Source organism: Doryrhamphus excisus, chromosome 13 (genome assembly GCF_030265055.1).
Source record: "Doryrhamphus excisus isolate RoL2022-K1 chromosome 13, RoL_Dexc_1.0, whole genome shotgun sequence".
NCBI lineage: Eukaryota > Metazoa > Chordata > Actinopteri > Syngnathiformes > Syngnathidae > Doryrhamphus > Doryrhamphus excisus.
The window spans coordinates 19,680,548-19,701,071 of NC_080478.1; the positions used below are offsets into that span (position 1 = coordinate 19,680,548).

At 38.5% G+C, this 20,524-nt stretch overlaps 1 protein-coding gene across 4 annotated transcripts in view; it reads right to left on the reverse strand.

The window, feature by feature from the left end:
* Positions 1-20,524, reverse strand: part of LOC131140123 (apoptosis-stimulating of p53 protein 1-like) — a 43,544-nt gene that overhangs the window by 12,022 nt on the left and 10,998 nt on the right. Inside the window, exons 1-10 of one of the 4 annotated variants that reach the window (XM_058090276.1) lie at positions 18,022-20,513; positions 11,244-11,339; positions 8,418-8,474; positions 7,943-8,063; positions 6,506-6,585; positions 6,258-6,428; positions 6,044-6,184; positions 5,789-5,972; positions 3,936-4,073; positions 1,771-1,838 (exon numbers count right to left, since the gene is read on the reverse strand). In XM_058090276.1, the coding sequence (XP_057946259.1) occupies positions 1,771-1,838; positions 3,936-4,073; positions 5,789-5,972; positions 6,044-6,184; positions 6,258-6,428; positions 6,506-6,585; positions 7,943-8,063; positions 8,418-8,474; positions 11,244-11,300 (1,017 nt within the window). In that variant the 5' untranslated portion in view covers positions 11,301-11,339; positions 18,022-20,513. Of the gene's footprint in view, positions 1-1,770; positions 1,839-3,935; positions 4,074-5,788; positions 5,973-6,043; positions 6,185-6,257; positions 6,429-6,505; positions 6,586-7,942; positions 8,064-8,417; positions 8,475-11,243; positions 11,340-15,484; positions 15,710-18,021; positions 20,514-20,524 lie in introns of those variants that run through there. The other 3 variants (XM_058090275.1, XM_058090273.1, XM_058090274.1) reach the window with 3 other exon arrangements.

The following is a 20,524-nucleotide window of genomic DNA, read 5'->3' on the forward strand; positions in this document are numbered from 1 at the left end:
AGAAAAAAAACATACATAAGTCACTCCAGAGTATAAGTCGCACAAGGTCAAAAATGCATAATTAGGTAGAAAAAAAAACATACATAAGTCGCACCGGAGTATAAGTCGCACATGGCCAAAAATGCATAATTAGGTAAAAAAAATACATAAGTCGCACTGGACTATAAGTCGCACAAGGCCAAAAAATGCATAATTAGGTAGAAAAAAACATATATAAGTCGCACTGGAGTATAAGTCGCACAAGGCCAGAAAATATGCATAATAAGGTAGGAAAAAACATACATAAGTCGCACTGGAGTATAAGTCACACAAGGCCAAAAATGCATAATTAGGTAGAAAAAAAACATACATAAGTCGCACTGGAGTATAAGTCGCACAAGGCCAAAAATGCATAATTAGGTAGAAAAAAACATATATAAGTCGCACTGGAGTATAAGTCGCACAAAGCCAAAAATGCATAATTAGCGAGGAAAAAAACATACATAAGTCACACTGGAGTGTAAGTCGCACAAGGCCAAAAATGCATAATTAGGTATCAAAAAACATACATAAGTCGCACTGGAGTATAAGTTGCAAAAGGCCAAAAATGCATAATTAGGTTAAAAAAAAAATACATAAGTCGCACTGGAGTATAAGTCGCACAAGGCCAAAAATGCATAATTAGGTAGAAAAAAAACATACATAAGTCGCACTGGAGTATAAGTCGCACAAGGCCAAAAATGCATAATTAGGTAAAAAAAAAACATATATAAGTCGCACTGGAGTATAAGTCGCACAAGGCCAAAAATGCATAATTATGTAGAAAAAAACATACATAAGTCGCACTGGAGTATAAGTCGCAAATGGCCAAAAATGCATAATTAGGTAAAAAAAAATACATAAGTCGCACTGGAGTATAAGTCGCACAAGGCCAGAAAATATGCATAATAAGGTAGGAAAAAAACATACATAAGTCACACTGGAGTATAAGTCGCACAAGGCCAAAAATGCATAATTAGGTAAAAAAAAAAACATATATAAGTCGCACTGGAGTATAAGTCACAAAAGGCCAAAAATGCATAATTAGGCAGAAAAAAACATACATAAGTCGCACTGGAGTATAAGTCGCACAATGCCAAAAATGCATAATTAGGTAGAAAAAAAACACACATAAGTCACTCCGGAATATAAGTCGCACAAGGCCAAAAATGCATAATTAGGTAGAAAAAAAACATACATAAGTCGCACTGGAGTATAAGTCGCGCAAGGCCAAAAATGCATAATTAGGTAGAAAAAAAAACACACATAAGTCACTCCGGAATATAAGTCGCACAAGGCCAAAAATGCATAATTAGGTAGAAAAAAAACATACATAAGTCGCACTGGAGTATATGTCGCACAAGGCCAAAAATGCATAATTAGGTAGAAAAAAACATATATAAGTCGCACTGGAGTATAAGTCGCACAAGGCCAAAAATGCATAAACACTTTTTTCATTTCTAAGTCGCTCTGGAGTATAAGTCGTAGGAACAGCCAACCTGTGAAAAAGTGTAGTCCGGAAAATACGGTATATATACAGTATATATATATATATATATATATATATATATATATATATATATATATATATATATATATATATATATATATATATATATATATATATATATATATATATATATATATATATATATATATATATATATATATATATATATATATATATATATATATATATATATATATATATATATATATATGACATTAACATGTCAAGTGTCAAAACTGTACCTGTTCTGGACCGTTAGTCCTCCAATTAGACACATTTTTCCCAATGCTGGGCCACGATGCATCACTGGCTGTATGAGAGAGGAAAAATAAGGGTTAAAAAAAGGGAAAGTGAGACGCCCCAAAATATATTGAATGATGTTCCATGGAGTGGCGAGCAGTTCCAAACTAGAAGCCCCGCCTCCATCTTCAAGTATCCTTTTAAGCAGTGTTACCTAATCGTTTGGCACGTCTCTGCAGTACGACCGCGTCACGACTGACTCAGACTAATACTGATTAACTATTGACTCCTGTGGTCAGTAAGATCATTTGCACAACACGTTGGTTGCCACAGGTCTGACCTGCTGACCCCAAGAGGAAGGAGGGGCAGTGGAAGCAGGAAGTCAACTTGGCTATCTGCCTGTGAGTAGAGATTAGACGTCCACTACAAGAAACCATCACATGTTGTTGTGCTGCAGTAGACTTCTGCTTTGTGATTACTGTTTGAACGGGGTCCCTAAACCCCCAAAACTTTATATTAAAAGGTCATTTCCACTGAACGGGGTCCCTAAACCCCCAAAACTTTACATTATAACCCCCCAAACTTTACATTAAAAGCTAATTTCCACTGAACGGGGTCCCTAAACCCCCAAAACTTTACATTAAGCGGTCCTTTCCACCAAACGGGGTCTCTAAACCCCCAAAATTTTACATTAAAAGGTCATTTCCACTAAACGGGGTCCCTAAACCCCCAAAACTTTACATTAAAAAGTCCTTTCTACTGAACGGGGCCCCTAAACCCCCAAAACTTTACATTAAAACCCACAAAACTTTACGTTAAAAGGTCATTTCCACTGAACGGGAACCCTAAACCCCCAAAATTTTACATTAAAAGGTCATTCCCACCGAACGGGGTCCCTAAACCCCCAAAACTTTACATTAAAACCCCCAAAACATTGCATTAAGAGGCAATTTCCACTGAACGGGGTCCCTAAACCCTCAAAACTTTACATTAAAAGGTCCTTTCCACCAAACGGGGTCCCTAAACCCCCAAAACTTTACATTAAAACCCCCAAAACTTTATAATAAAAGGTTATTTCCACTGAACGGGGTCCCTAAACCCCCAAAACTTTACATTAAAAGGTCCTTTCCACCGAACGGGGTCCCTAAACCCCCAAAACTTTACATTAAAAGGTCTTTCCCACCGAACGGGGTGCCTAAACCCCCAAAACTTTACATTAAAAGGTCCTTTCCACCGAACGGGGTCTTTAAACCCCCAAAACTTTACATTAAAAGGTCCTTTCCACCGAACGGGGTCTTTAAACCCCCAAAACTTTACATTAAAAGGTCCTTTCCACCAAACGGGGTCCCTAAACCCCCAAAACTTTACATTGAAACCCCCCAAACTTTACATTAAAGGTCATTTCCACTGAACAGGGTCCCTAAACCCCCAAAACTTTACATTAAAAGGTCCTTTCCACTGAACAGGGTCCCTAAACCAGCAAAACTTTACATTAAAAGGTCATTCCCACCGAACGGGGTCCCTAAACCCCCAAAACTTTACATTAAAACCCACAAAACTTTACGTTAAAAGGTCATTTCCACTGAACGGGGTCCCTAAACCCCCAAAACTTTACATTAAAACCCCCAAAACTTTATAATAAAAGGTTATTTCCACTGAACGGGGTCCCTAAACCCTCAAAACTTTACATTAAAAGGTCCTTTCCACCAAACGGGGTCCCTAAACCCCCAAAAACTTTACATTAAAACCCCCAAAACTTTACATTAAAAGGTCCTTTCCACTGAACGGGGTCCCTAAACCCCCAAAACTTTACATTAAAAGGCCCTTTCCACTGAACGGGGTCCCTAAACCCCCAAAACTTTACATTAAAAGGTCCTTTCCACTGAACGGGGTCCCTAAACCCCCAAAACTTTACATTAAAAGGTCCTTTACACTGAACGGGGTCCCTAAACCCCCAAAACTTTACATTAAAAGGTCCTTTACACTGAACGGGGTCCCTAAACCCCCAAAACATTACATTAAAAGGTTCTTTCCACTGAACATGCGTTGAAAATGTCAATATTAAAACCTGACTGAATCTCAGCACATCAACACGGGGTCGACAAGTGGGGGGGGGGGGGGGGGGGGGGTGAAGAGGTGGTACATGCCCCCCCCCTTAAAGACTCACTGTTGCTGTTTGTGTTACTCTTGGACTCCTGAGGAGACTGAGGGCCCTTGCATGCGTCATTCCCATCCGACAGGATGATGTCTAAATCTGACACTTTCCATTGGCTGGGAGGTTTCCTGACGCTACTCCTATCCTCGTCTGTTTGACCACAACCATCACCACAACAACAACAACAACAACAACGGAAAAGACGAGTACAGTCAACAACCACGACGTGACGGCAACAGGACCAACAACCAGTATGATGACATTGGAATGACATCATAGCAACGGTGACAAACACAGTAGAACGAGTAAGGAGTAAAAAGGTAAACAACAACAGATACAAGAGGCAAGAGGAAGGAGACGGACAGGAAAAGGAAAAAGAAAAGCAGCCGGTTAGAGAGGACAGATATCACAGGAAGTCGACATATCTGGTTAAAGCTGCTGGATGTCATGGAGACAGGGATTCAAACCTGCCACTTTTGTGTACGTAGACCCAATACACCCGATATAACATGCACGCTAGTTGTGTTTGTTGTCATCCATTCATAGTGATTAGGCTAAGTTTAGCTACTAATGTTGGCTATCGTGGAATGTATGGCCTATGGAAGTGGATCCCAAACTTTTTACCCCTTCAGATATTTCACCCGAATCCGCGTACCCCCGACTTCTGCACAATTAAACATAATTCATTAGTTAATTCATTAATTTTATAGAACTTCCGCGCCAAAAAAATAGTATTTTTCATAGTCTAATACAGTTTGTATGAATGTGAGTGTGAATGGTTGTTTGTCTATATGTGCCCTGTGATTGGCTGGCCACCAGTCCAGGGTCCCCCGCGACCCTCGTGAGGATAAGCGGTAGAAAATGAATGAATGAATTCTATACACTGCACGGTGGTTAAGTGGTTAGCGCGCAGGCCACACAGCTAAGAGACCCGAGTTCAATTCCACCCTCGGCCATCTCTGTGTGGAGTTTGCATGTTCTCCCCGTGCATGCGTGGGTTTTCTCCGGGTACTCCGGTTTCCTCCCACATTCCAAAAACATGCTAGGTTAATTAGCGACTCCAAATTGTCCATAGGTATGAATGTGAGTGTGAATGGTTGTTTGTCTATATGTGCCCTGTGATTGGCTGGCCACCAGTCCAGGGTGAAGACAGCTGGGATAGGCTCCAGCACCCCCGCAACCCTCGTGAGGATAAGCGGTAGAAAACAACTTAATGAGTTCTATACACTACACGGTGGTAAAGTGGTTAGCGTGCAGGCCACACAGCTAGGAGACCCGAGTTCAATTCCATACTCGGCCATCTCTGTGTGGAGTTTGTATGTTCTCCCCATCCTGGAATTCCAGGTTCCTCCCACATTCCAAAAACATGCTAGGTTAATTAGCGACTCCAAATTGTCCATAGGTATGAATGTGAGTGTGAATGGTTGTTTGTCTATATGTGCCCTGTGATTGGCTGGCCACCAGTCCAGGGTGTACCCCGCCTCTCGCCCCAAGAAGACAGCTGGGATAGGCTCCAGCACCCCTCGGCGACCCTCATGAGGATAAGCGGTAGAAAATGAATGAATGAGTTCTGTACGCTGCACGGTGGATAAGTGGTTAGCATGCAGGCCACACAGCTTGGGCACCTGAGTTCAATTCCACCCTCAGCCATCTCTGTGTGGAGTTTGCATGACTCCGGTTTCCTCCCATTTTCGAAAAACATGCTAGGTTAATTAGCGACTCCAAATTGTCCATAGGTATGAATGTGAGTGTGAATGGTTGTTTGCCTATATGTGCCCTGTGATTGGCTGTTGGCTGATGTTGGGTTAAGTGACATTCAGCAGCTTTAAAATTCCGTAACAAAAATCCAAAAGCTGCAAACAAACCTGACAGGGAGCGGATGTGACTGAGCGGAGTGGTTTTGGGGGAGGGGTCCGGTGACAGGTTCTGCCCCCCTTCTGGTGGAGCTTGGACGTAGGGGCAAACAGCAGCCACTCGGCCTGAAACTCCACCGCTCAGAAGAGGAGAGCTTTGAGGAGAAGGCGTTCCTCCTTCACTCATACGACTCAACTACAAAGACAGGAATGAAGCACTTGAACTCATCGCCATGCGTAGAAATAAAACAGGAAGTTGAAAAGTACTTCTGCTCGTTTCTTCTGCAGTCGCTCCCTCAGGTCGCCGATGCGTTGATCCATCGCTGTCACCTGAGTGTTCCTCTTGTTGAGCAGATCCTTGCCCTGCATGAACTTGCTGCTGCGCTCCAGGTTGTGATGGTTCCGAGCCTGGCATGACAAATACAGAAGAACATAGAAATGTTCTCCGCTCTGGTTTTCCACCATAAATCTACTTCCTTACCTGCAGTTCTTGGTAGAGTTTCCTCAGTTCTAAAGCTGCAGTTCCTGATAGCGGAGACCCTTTGACTCCGGTGGTAGTCGTACTCTGGGTTCTATTGGTTGCCGCCTTCTGGGATGCGACAGAATGGAGTTGGAGGCGTCCTTTCCTCAGATCCTCCAGCTGTTGGGTCAACTGGTGGAGGAGTTTGAAGATAAGATGATGAATAATTCCTAGGAATTCCCAGGAAGAACTGGACTCCTTAGTGTTACCTGGTCCACTCGGATCACAGCAGACTGGAGCTCGGCCTGCTTCTCTTGAAACAGGCTGCTAACATGGTCGATCTCAGCAGCTGGACACACAAGGAATCAAACTATTGAATATGAAGTCAGTTCAATGGCTGTTGAATAACAATAATAATAATAATAATAATAATAATAATAATAATAATAATAATAATAATAATAATAATAATAATAATAATAATAATAATAATAATAATAATAATAATAATAATAATAATAATAATAATAATAATAATAATAATATAATAATAATAATAATAATAATAATAATAATAATAATAATAATAATAATAATAATAATAATAATAACATAATAATTATTATTATTACTAATATAATAATATAATATAATATAATAATATAATATATATATATATATATATATATATATAATTAATATAATGATATATTATTATTATTAATAATAATAATATCATTAAATAAATATTTTTAATTTTTATTTTTTATTTAGTTACTTTTTATTAATAATAATTATTATTATTATTGAATAATGGTAATAATATTATTATATTATTATTAACATTATTTTATAATGATAATAATAATATTATCATTATTTTATAATAATAATAATATTGATAATAATTATATAATAATAATAATAATATTGATAATAATTATATAATAATAATATATTATAATAATATAATAATAATAATAATGATAATGATAAAAATAATATTATTATTATAATATAATATATAGAATATATTATTATTATTATGAATAATAATAAGAATATATTATAATAATATAATAATAATAACAATGATAATGTTATAATAATAATAATATTATAATATAATATATTATTATTATTATATGTTATGTATATTATATCATTATAAAATAATAATATTAGTGATTATTAGATATTAATATTAATAAATATTAATAATAATATTAATAATGTGTAACATATAATAATAATAATAATAACAATAATAATAGTAATTATTGTTATTTTTATTTTATTTTTTATTATTATTATTAAGATTCAGGATTGAAATGAAAGCAGGGGGATAAAGGAAGCCCAAACATTTAATCTGTTATGTACACACAATTAATTCTCATACTTTTCATAACTGCATTCAAAACTGGCATGATGACCAGAGAGCTACGTTCATATCAATCATAAACTGTATAAGATTCTTAAAATATTATGACGGGTCAATAACACTCAATAGGTTATTACTTAGGCCTATAAATATTGTTTTATCTTTTAACTTTGTCATCATTTAACACGACAATACAACATCCTAACAATATTTACAGGTCACAAAATGTATCATAGTAATAATAATAATAATACTTTTTATGACACAATGACCTTGACCATCCAGTAGTACGGAATATTCATACTTACATAGGTTGCATACTTACATAGGTTGCCGTTGATCAGTTTACTGTAGTCCACTTGTCCTCTCATGGCTCGGATCTTCTTCAGCTTCGCCTCCTGAGTCTCCACTCGCTCTTTCAGTCGTTGAAGTTTCTCAGCTTCAGACTGAGAAGTATTAAGTATGAGTATTGTATATGCTGAATAAAGATGATTTTGATTCTTAACATAAAGACAGAATCAACCTATAGAGGGCTTTGTTAGCCTCCCTAATACTACTCTTGTGTTACTTTGTACTTGTATGAACTACATGAAATAATAATAAAAAAATTAAATCTCTCATTAAATATCATTAGACAATAGTCTCTACTAAAAAGGGAAACCAAAACATTGCATTTATTTTATGGTATGTTGTATACCTACGGATTTCGCTAGTATTTTTATTAGTACATTTCATACTCTAGCGTGTGTCTTTGTACCTTCCGCAACTTGGCAAAAAAAAAAAAAATGTCCGCCACTCACCTGTGTGAGTCCCTGGTTGGATCTGCCTCCCTGTTGAAGATACCTCAGCCTCTGCTCCTTGAAGCACAAACAAAGAGATACACATATAGACAAACAACCATTCACACTCACATTCATACCTATGGACAATTTGGAGTGGCTAATTAACCTAGCATGTTTTTGGAATGTGGGAGGGAACCGGAGTACCCGGAGAAAACATGCAAACTCCACACAGAGATGGCCGAGGGTGGAATTGAACTCAGGTCACCTAGCTGTGAGGCCTGTGTGCTAACCACTTGACCGCTGTGCAGCCTTGATATCTCTTATATCAATTTGGAGTCGCTAATTAAGCTAGCATGTTTTTGGAATGCAAACTCCACACAGAGATGGCTGAGGGTGGAATTGAACTCAGGTCACCTAGCTGTGAGGCCGGTATGCTAACCACTTGTACACCGTGCAGTCTTGATATCTATATCAATTTGGAGTCGCCAATTAAGCTAGCATGTTTTTGGAATGGAAACTCCACACAGAGATGGCCAAGGGTGGAATTGAACTCAGGTCACCAAGCTGTGAGGCCTGTGTGCTAACCACTCGTCCACCGTGCAGCCTTGATATCTATTATAGATAATATATTAATTTGGAGTCACCAATTAAGCTAGCATGTTTTTGGAATGCAAACTCCACACAGAGATGGCCGAGGATGGAATTGAACTCAGGTCACCTAGCTGTGAGGCCGGTATGCTAACCACTTGTACACCGTGCAGTCTTGATATCTATATCAATTTGGAGTCGCCAATTAAGCTAGCATATTTTTGGAATGGAAACTCCACACAGAGATGGCCAAGGGTGGAATTGAACTCAGGTCACCAAGCTGTGAGGCCTGTGTGCTAACCACTCGTCCACCGTGCAGCCTTGATATCTATTATAGATAATATATTAATTTGGAGTCACCAATTAAGCTAGCATGTTTTTGGAATGCAAACTCCACACAGAGATGGCCGAGGGTGGAATTGAACTCGGGTCACCTAGCTGTGAGGCCGGTATGCTAACCACTACTACACCGTGCAGCCTTGATATCTATATCAATTTGGAGTCGCCAATTAAGCTAGCATGTTTTTGGAATGCAAACTCCACACAGAGATGGCCGAGGGTGGAATTGAACTCAGGTCACTTTGCTGTGAGGCCTGCACACGAAACACTCTCCACCGTGCAGCCTTGATATCTATTATATCAATATATCAATTTGGAGTCGCAAATTAACCTAGCATGTTTTTGGAACGCAAACTCCACACAGGGATGGCCGAGGGTGGAATTGAACTCAGGTCACCTAGCTGTGAGGTCTGTGTGCTAACCACTCTACCACCGTGCAGCCTTGATATCTATTATATCAATATATCAATTTGGAGTCGCCAATTAACCTAGCATGTTTTTGGAACGCAAACTCCACACAGGGATGGCTGAGGGTGGAATTGAACTCAGGTCACCTAGCTGTGAGGCCTGTGTGCTAACCACTTGACCGCTGTGCAGCCTTGATATCTCTTATATCAATTTGGAGTCGCTAATTAAGCTAGCATGTTTTTGGAATGCAAACTCCACACAGAGATGGCTGAGGGTGGAATTGAACTCAGGTCACCTAGCTGTGAGGCCGGTATGCTAACCACTTGTACACCGTGCAGTCTTGATATCTATATCAATTTGGAGTCGCCAATTAAGCTAGCATGTTTTTGGAATGGAAACTCCACACAGAGATGGCCAAGGGTGGAATTGAACTCAGGTCACCAAGCTGTGAGGCCTGTGTGCTAACCACTCGCCCACCGTGCAGCCTTGATATCTATTATAGATAATATATTAATTTGGAGTCACCAATTAACCTAGCATGTTTTTGGAACGCAAACTCCAGACAGAGATGGCCGAGGGTGGAATTGAACTCAGGTCACCTTGCTGTGAGGTCTGTGTGCTAACCACTCGACCGCCGTGCAGTCTTGATATCTATTATATCAATATATCAACTTGGAGTCGCCAATCAACCTAGCATGTTTTTGGAATGCAAACTCCACACAGAGATGGCCGAGGATGGAATTGAACTCGGGTGTTCTTGCTGTGAGGCCTGTGTGCTAACCACTCAACCACCGTGCAGCCTTGATATCTATTATATCAATATATCAATTTGGAGTCGCCAATTAAGCTAGCATGTTTTTGGAACGGAAACTCCACACAGAGATGGCCGAGGGTGGAATTGAACTCAGGTCACCTAGCTGTGAGGCCTGTGTGAGAACCACTTGTCCACCGTGCAGCCTTGATATCTATTATAGATAATATATTAATTTGGAGTCACCAATTAACCTAGCATGTTTTTGGAATGCAAACTCCACACAGAGATGGCCGAGGGTGGAATTGAACTCAGGTCACTTTGCTGTGAGGCCTGCACACGAAACACTCTCCACCGTGCAGCCTTGATATATATTATATCAATATATCAATTTGGAGTCGCAAATTAACCTAGCATGTTTTTGGAACGCAAACTCCACACAGGGATGGCCGAGGGTGGAATTGAACTCAGGTCACCTAGCTGTGAGGTCTGTGTGCTAACCACTCTACCACCGTGCAGCCTTGATATCTATTATATCAATATATCAATTTGGAGTCGCCAATTAACCTAGCATGTTTTTGGAACGCAAACTCCACACAGAGATGGCTGAGGGTGGAATTGAACTCAGGTCACCTAGCTGTGAGGCCTGTGTGAGAACCACTTGTCCACCGTGCAGCCTTGATCAGGTCATCCGTCTGGCTAGTGTGTGTGTGTGTGTGTGTGTGTGTGTGTAGGTGTGTGTGTGTGTGTGTACCAACCTTGGCGACCAACATGTGTTGCTGAGCTTCTATTTGTTGCTGTTGTCTTGTGGCCATTTCCTGAAGCTGAGAGAGGGTTAGCTCCACACGGGGAACCTAAACACCGAGGACAGTGGAATGAGAACGTGTAGTATACAATAAAATGCATACATGGTTACATGTATATCAGCGTGTCCGAAAAGGAGTGGGAAGAAGCAGAGTTTATCTAAACCGAAGCCTTCCCAATATCACAACATTTACTCATAATTCTTCCACATCGATTACCGTATTTTCCGGACTATAAGTCGTACTTTTTTTCCTAGGTTGGCTGTTCCTGTGACTTATACTCCAGTGCTACTTATGTATGTTTTTTTTCTACCTAATTAGACATTTTTGGCCTTGTGCGACTTATACTCCAGTGCTACTTATGTATGTTTTTTTCTACCTAATTACGAATTTTTGGCCTTGTGCGACTTATACTCCAGTGTGACTTATGTATGTTTTTTTCTACCTAATTACGAATTTTTGGCCTTGTGCGACTTATACTCCAGTGCGACTTATGTATGTTTTTTTCTACCTAATTATGCATTTTTGGCCTTGTGCGACTTATTCTCCAGTGCGACTTATGTATGTTTTTTTGTACCTAATTATGCATTTTTGGTCTTGTGTGATTTATACTCCAGTGCGACTTATGTATGTTTTTTCCTACCAAATTATGTATTTTTGGCCTTGTGCGACTTATACTCCAGTGCGACTTATGTATGTTTTTTTTCTACCTAATTATGCATTTTTGGCCTTGTGCGACTTATACTCCAGTGCGACTTATGTATGTTTTTTTTGTACCTAATTATGCATTTTTGGTCTTGTGTGATTTATACTCCAGTGCGACTTATGTATGTTTTTTTCTACATAATTATGTATTTTTGGCCTTGTGTAACTTATACTCCAGTGTGACTTAAGTATGTTTTTTTTTCTACCTAATTAGGCATTTTTGGCCTTGTGCGACTTATTCTCCAGTGCGACTTATGTATGTTTTTTTGTACCTAATTATGCATTTTTGGTCTTGTGTGATTTATACTCCAGTGCGACTTATGTATGTTTTTTTCTACCTAATTATGCATTTTTGGTCTTGTGTGATTTATACTCCAGTGCAACTTATAGTCCGGAAAATACGGTTTTATAAAATAAATTTTCCACAAAAAATGCAACTTATGTATGTTTTTTTTCTACCTAATTATGTATTTTTGGCCTTGTGCGACTTATACTCCGGAGCGACTTATAGTCCGGAAAATACAGTAGTTTATAAAATAAATTACCCACAAAAAATGCGACTTATGTATGTTTTTTTTCTACCTAATTAAGTATTTTTGGCCTTGGACCGACTTAAAGTCCAGAAAATATAGTAGTTTACAAAATAAATTACCCACAAACAATGCGACTTATGTATGTTTTTTCGAAACAAAACCATTAAAAAAATTTGAAAAAAATTAATTTTTTTTTATGTAATAATTTTTTTTAATGTAATAAAAAAATTTAATGTAAGAAAAAAAAATTATTAAAAAAATAAAATTTAATTATATTAGAAAGGCAGGAAGTGAACAAATGTAACAGTTACTGATTGTAAAAGTACCAGATGGAGGGGTAGGATTTAATAAGCTTTGCTTCTTCCTACTCCTTTTGGACATGTGGAACTGGGAACTGATTATGGGATGCACTCAATTGTAATCTGATGCATGTTCAAATGAAATCAAACCATAGAAAAAATTAAAACAATTAAAAAATAAATTTTCAATTAAAAAAAAAAATTAAACCATATTAGGAAAGCAGGAAGTGAACAAATGTAACAGTTAGTGATTGTAAAAGTACCAGATGGAGGGGTAGGATTTAATAAGCTTTGCTTCTTCCTACTCCTTTTGGACATGTGGAACTGGGAACTGATTATGGGATGCATTCAATTGTAATCTGATGCATGTTCAAATGAAATTAAACCATTACCATTACCATTACCATTACCATTACCATTACCATTACCATTACCATTACCATTACCATTACCATTACCATATTTGAAATCCACGCCCATCATCTGCAATACTGACCACCATGATGATGTCGGAGTATCGTGTCGTTTAATCATTTGCACCCCGAGATGATTTATTTGCTTAAAAGTGTAATGTGAGATATGTGTGACAACAAGGAAGGAAGGTCCCAGCCCAGCCACATCCTGCTATTGTTTACATTCCCTACACACACTCACACACACACACACACTCATGTCCAATCTGTGGACCCAATATTCCTGGTGAAAGTTGATGGCAATATTCCATTTCACATTACAAAGCAGCTAAATGAAAAAGTACTAAGAAGGCATAAACTGAACGTGCAATGCAGTATCAACCATTTGGGGGATTGAACAGGGGATACCTGTTCTACAATGGAAGGCTTTATACAGTATAAATTGACATTTCTTCCTTCTTGGGAGGAAGGGGGATGCCGATATAATGGCAGGGGAAACACTGCAGCGATGTCAAGGTTAGGTTGAGGTCAAAAAAAATGATGCTGGTGCTGTCTTGGTGGGACAATATTTATGTGCCCAAGCACGGTTAGCAGTAATAGCAGGCTAGCTTGATACAAAAAAAGTTGGAAATAGACGAGGAGGTCCGATTCCTCCCCGACTTCATGTGACCTGTGGGGTTCATTTGTGAGTCAAACACAAATTGAAGTGGTTGAACTTTGGTTCCTACAGATCACTCGTCATAGTTGAACTTCCCAGTTCCACATGTCCAAAAGGAGTAGGAAGAAGCAAAGCTTATTAAATCCTACCCCTCCATCTGGTACTTTTACAATCACTAACTGTTACATTTGTTCACTTCCTGCTTTCCTAATATAATATAAGTTTTTTATAATATTTTTTTTTTACATTTTTTAATGGTTTTATTTAATTTGAACATGCATTTGTTCACTTCCTGCTTTCCTAATATAGTTTAAGTTATTTTTATTTTATTTTTTAAATTAAATACAATTTTAATTTTTTTGTAATAATTTTTTTTTTATGGTTTAATTTCATTTGAACATGCATCAGATTATAATAATCAGTTCCCAGTTCCACATGTCCAAAAGGAGTAGGAAGAAGCAAAGCTTATTAAATCCTACCCCTCCATCTGGTACTTTTACAATCAGTAACTGTTACATTTGTTCACTTCCTGCTTTCCTAATACTATAATATAAGTTTTTTATTATTTTTTTAATTTAAAAAATTTGTTTTTATTTTTTTTTAATTTTTTAAATGGTTTTATTTAATTTGAACATGCATTTGTTCACTTCCTGCTTTCCTAATATAGTTTAAGTTATTTTTATTTTATTTTTTTAATTAAATAAAAAAAATATTTTTAATTTTTTTGTAATTACATTTTTTTTTATGGTTTAATTTCATTTGAACATGCATCCGATTACAATTGAGTGCATCCCATAATCAGTTCCCAGTTCCACATGTCCAAAAGGAGTAGGAAGAAGCAAAGCTTATTAAATCCTACCCCTCCATCTGGTACTTTTACAATCACTAACTGTTACATTTGTTCACTTCCTGCTTTCTTAATATAGTTTAATTTTTTTATATAAATTAAATAAAATTGTATAAATTATTTTGATATTTTATATGATAAAATATTATTATAAAATTTGTTATTATATTATTTATTTTTATTTTTTATGTTTTATTTTATTTGTATGTACTTCTTCCCTGAGATCATATTTCTCCTCTCTTGTAGAGAAGTATTGGATGACATTTTTAGCTAATTGGTTATTTTTAGCCTTATGCATTATTATTTTAGCTGTTTGAAGATGAACTATATCAGCAATTTGAAGTATTTCTGAATTTAGAAATTAGGAGTGAGTATGTTCTCTGTAGGCGGCATTATGAATTATCCTTACTGGCCTTTTTTTTTTTGCAGTACATTTAGCCAGTGAAGATTGCTTTTATAAGTTATTAGCCCATATTTTCCACAAAATAAGTAAAATATGGTAGAAGCAGAGAGCAATAAAGAGTGTGGAGTGATTTCTGATTGAGAAGAAATGAATAAACTTTATGACTGAAGTATAAAAAGCAGAGCTATTATTATAATAATAATAATAATAATAACGAGCATTTCACAAAAGTGACCTACAAGAGTGTTTTTGCAGCCCAAGTTATCAACACACGGCAACATCCAATCATAAACATGCAAACTCTAGTAGTTTCCTGTCGGGTTCTATTTAGTATTTACCTGCAGGCTGTCCCATGTGATCCTGCAGGAGCGGACTTTAATTTTGCTGCATTGTCCTTCAAGTGTAAATTCCTGCACCAGATCCACTTCATTCCACTCCATCCTCGCAGCTCCGACTCCTTTTTTTACGTCTTATATGATCGCAAAAGGATGCCCCGGGATTGGAGTGGGGTAAAAGAAACCAGTTGTCATCACAACTTTCTCTCCTTGTCTCCCTAAATGATGTGCTATCATTTGCAACCCCCCCCCCCCCCGTCTCTCTCGCTCCTATCTTCGCTCGGCCCACACATCCCTCCCTCCGCGGTGCTCTTATATTAAATCTTTCTGTTATTGATGCGTTCTAACACGATGCCAAATAATGTGACACTTCTAATATTACTGCATAAAAATTAATTCTATATATACAGGAAACACATTTGACTATTCTATACAATGCATTGTATTTTATAACCCCCCCCCCCCCCATATTTTTGGTGTTAATATCGTGTCTTTTTCACGCCCCACTACTGACCACGCATCCATTCACCTCTCCTTCACTCAGTCCTTGTCGTGACTCTGCAGCTGATTTTTTTTTTTTTTTTTTTTTTTTTTTTTTGCTGCAACGACATCCCCTCTCTGTTTCGCACCCTCCCACAATATCAACCTCCCCGCACCGCACCGCCCTCTCTTTCTCTCTCACTTTCTTCCTTCGGGAGGGAAATCACTGCAGCACTGCCTGCCTGTCACCATTTTAGATGTAAACGCAATGTGGTTGGATCATTTATATAGCGATATATATGGGTTAGGCATGACACACACACACACACACACACACACACATGTCGATGGGATGGGATGGGATGGGGTGAACAGACACCCCTGCTGCAGCTTCTCTTTCTCAATATGCAAATTCAAGAAACAATACAAGCAGTTGATGTTTGCTAAATACAAGGATGAAGAGTCTTGAACCAGTCATGATGTGCTATACATATATATATATCACTATATTGACACTTACTATGGTACCCATTATGGCATTGGATGCTCATATCACCGAGTACTTCGGTACGAGGTACATTATTTATAAAAAAAAAAAAAAAAAAAAAACTTAAACTGTATTATTGAAAGCAGGAAGTGAACAAATGTAACAGTTACTGATTGTAAAAGTACCAGATGGAGGGGTAGGATTTAATAAGCTTTGCTTCTTCCTACTCCTTTTGGACATGTGGAACTGGGAACTGATTATGGGATGCATTCAATTGTAATCTGATGCATGTTCAAATGAAATTAAACCATTAAAAAAATGTAAACAAAAAAAATTAAAAACCACGTTAAAAAAATGTAATTTAAAAAAACTTAAATTATATGTATAATTATATGTTGAAATAAAATTAAACCATTAAAAAATGTAATAAAAAAATTCAAACACATTAAAAAAAACTTAAATTATATTAGGAAAGCAGGAAGTGAACAAATGTAACAGTTACTGATTGTAAAAGTACCAGATGGAGGGGTAGGATTTAATAAGCTTTGCTTCTTCCTACTCCTTTTGGACATGTGGAACTGGGAACTGATTATGGGATGCATTCAATTGTAATCTGATGCATGTTCAAATGAAATTAAACCATTAAAAAATATTAAAAAAAAAAATTTTAATTAAAGAAAAAATAATAAAAAAACTTCAATTATATTAGGAAAGCAGGAAGTGAACAAATGTAACAGTTACTGATTGTAAAAGTACCAGATGGAGGGGTAGGATTTAATAAGCTTTGCTTCTTCCTACTCCTTTTGGACATGTGGAACTGGGAACTGATTATGTTCATTCATTCATTCATTTTCTACCGCTTTTCCTCACGAGGGTCGCGGGGGGTGCTGGAGCCTATCCCAGCTGTCTTCGGGCAAGAGGCGGGGTACAACCTGGTACACACCAGCCAATCACAGGGCACATATAGACAAACAACCATTCACATTACCAATATATCAATATATCAATTTGGAGTCGCCAATTAACCTAGCATGTTTTTGGAATGCAAACTCCACACAGAGATGGCCGAGGGTGGAATTGAACTCGGGTCTCCTAGCTGTGAGGCCTGCGTGCTAACCACTCAAACACCGTGCAGCCTTGATATCTATTATAGATATTATATCAATTTGGAGTCGCCAATTAACCTAGCATGTTTTTGGAATGCAAACTCCACACAGCAATGGCCGAGGGTGGAATTGAACTCGGGTCTCCTAGCTGTGAGGTCTGTGTGCTAACCACTCGACCACCGTGCAGCCTTGATATCTATTATATCAATATATCAATTTGGAGTCGCCAATTAACCTAGCATGTTTTTGGAATACAAACTCCACACAGAGATGGCTGAGGGTGGAATTGAACTCGGGTCTCCTAGCTGTGAGGTCTGCGCGCTAACCACTTCTCCACCGTGCCGCCCCGTGGATACCACCAAGCAGCCAAAATAAGTTCCACCCATACCATAAAGGTGACCACCATGCTGCCTAATATGGAGAAATAACACATAAGTTGAGTGTAGTTGCAAACGTGCAAAACTTACCCTCCCCCAAATGACGTCCGTGCCTCTTTAAAGGTAAATTTACCAGGTGGAGAAAAACACACAAGACGAGAATGAAGGAGTGAGAAAGGTGAAAGGAAGACACAGGAGGATGAGGAGGAGGAGGAGGAGGAGCTGTTTGGCTGGCTAACAATCCTCTTAGCCTGGTTATGTCATGAGACCAGGATAATCCCACCTTCACTGACTGACCAACACACACACACACACACACACACATACACACACACACACACACACACACACACACACACACATACACACACACACACACACACACACACACCGCTGACTCAAGAGCAGACTGACCAACACGGTTACACACAAACATGGTCAATGACAGGCTAACATGTTCAAAAGCAGTAGCTCGCTAACGTAAATAATAATCATTATTATAAAAAAAATCATGAAATCTCTTTACACTAAAGCTAAGTACTTGAATTAATCACGGTTAATTCCTGACTAACACAGGAGAAGTTCCTTGTTTTTTTTTTCTGGACAGCGTACTTCCTGAGGCGGCTATTGTCTCGTCAGTGTAATGTAATACACTGCTGTTAGCTAACATTCATTCTTTTGACAAGGGGGTGCTGGAGCCTATCCCAGCTGTCTTCTATTTGGGCGAGAGGCGGGGTACACCCTGGACTGGTGGCCAGCCAATCACAGGGCACATATAGACAAACAACCATTCACACTCACATTCATACCTATGGACAATTTGGAGTGGCTAATTAACCTAGCATGTTTTTGGAATGTGGGAGGAAACCGGAGTACCCGGAGAAAACCCACGCATGCACGGGGAGAACATGCAAACTCCACACAGAGATGGCGGAGGATGTAATTGAACTCGAGTCTTCTTGCTGTGAGCCCTGTGCACTAACCACTTTTTCACCGTGCAGCCTTGATATTTATTATATCAATATATCAATTTGGAGTCGCCAATTAACCTAGCATGTTTTTGGAATACAAACTCCACACAGAGATGACCAAGAATGGAATTGAACTTGGGTCTTCTTGCTGTGAGGCCTGCGTGCTAACCACTCAACCACCGTGCAGCCTTGATATCTATTATATCAATATATCAATTTGGAGTCGCCAATTAACCTAGCATGTTTTTGGAATGCAAACTCCACACAGAGATGGCCGAGAATGGATTTGAACTCAGGTCTTCTTGCTGTGAGGCCTGTGTGCTAACCACTCTTCACCGTGCAGCCTTGATATCTATTATATCAATATGTAAATTTTCAAGTCGCCAATTAACCTAGCATGTTTTTGGAATACAAACTCCACACAGAGATGGCCGAGGATGGAATTGAACTCGGGTCTCCTCGCTGTGAGACCTGCATGCTAACCACTCGACCACCGTGCAGCCTTGATATATATTATATCAATATATCAATTTGGAGTCGCCAATTACCCTAGCATGTTTTTGGAATGCAAACTCCACACAGAGATGGCCGAGGATGGAATTGAACTTGGGTCTTCTTGCTGTGAGCCATGCATACTAACCACTTGAACACCGTGCAGCCTTGATATATATTATATCAGTATATCAATTTGGAGTCGCCAATTAACCTAGCATGTTTTTGGAATGCAAACTCCACACAGAGATGACCGAGGATGGAATTGAACTTGGGTCTTCTTGCTGTGAGCCATGCATACTAACCACTTGACCACCGTGCAGCCTTGATATATATTATATCAATATATCAATTTGGAGTCGCCAATTACCCTAGCATGTTTTTGGAATGCAAACTCCACACAGAGATGGCTGAGGGTGGAATTGAACTCGGGTCTCCTAGCTGTGAGGCCTGCGTGCTAACCACTTGTCCACCGTGCAGCCTTGATATATATTATATCAATATATCAATTTGGAGTCTCCAATTAACCTAGCATGTTTTTGGAATGCAAACTCCACACAGAGATGGCCGAGAATGGATTTGAACTCAGGTCTTCTTGCTGTGAGGCCTGCGTGCTAACCACTCGACTACCGTGCAGCCTTGATATCTATTATATCAATTTGGAGTCGCCAATTAACCTAGCATGTTTTTGGAATGCAAACTCCACACAGAGATGGTCGAGGATGGAATTGAACTAGGTTCTTCTTGCTGTGAGGCCTGTGTGCTAACCACTCATCCACCGTGCGGCCTTGATATATATTATATCAATATATCAATTTGGAGTCGCCAATGTTTTTGGAATGTGGGAGGAAACCGGAATACCCGGAAAAAACCCACAGGGAGAACATACAAACTCACAAACACAGAGATTTGAGAATTGAACTCGGGTCTCCTAGCTGTGAGGCCTGCGCACTAACCACTCGACCACCGTGCAGCCTGTTTTAGCTAACATAGTAGACATAATAAGAGTAATAATATTGCAATAAATGCATGTTGTGACAATGAGGACTGGTCCCTGTCTCCCTGAACAACAACAACTTTGTTGCCAATGTAGAATAAAACTGTATATATGAAATATATAGTTACATATA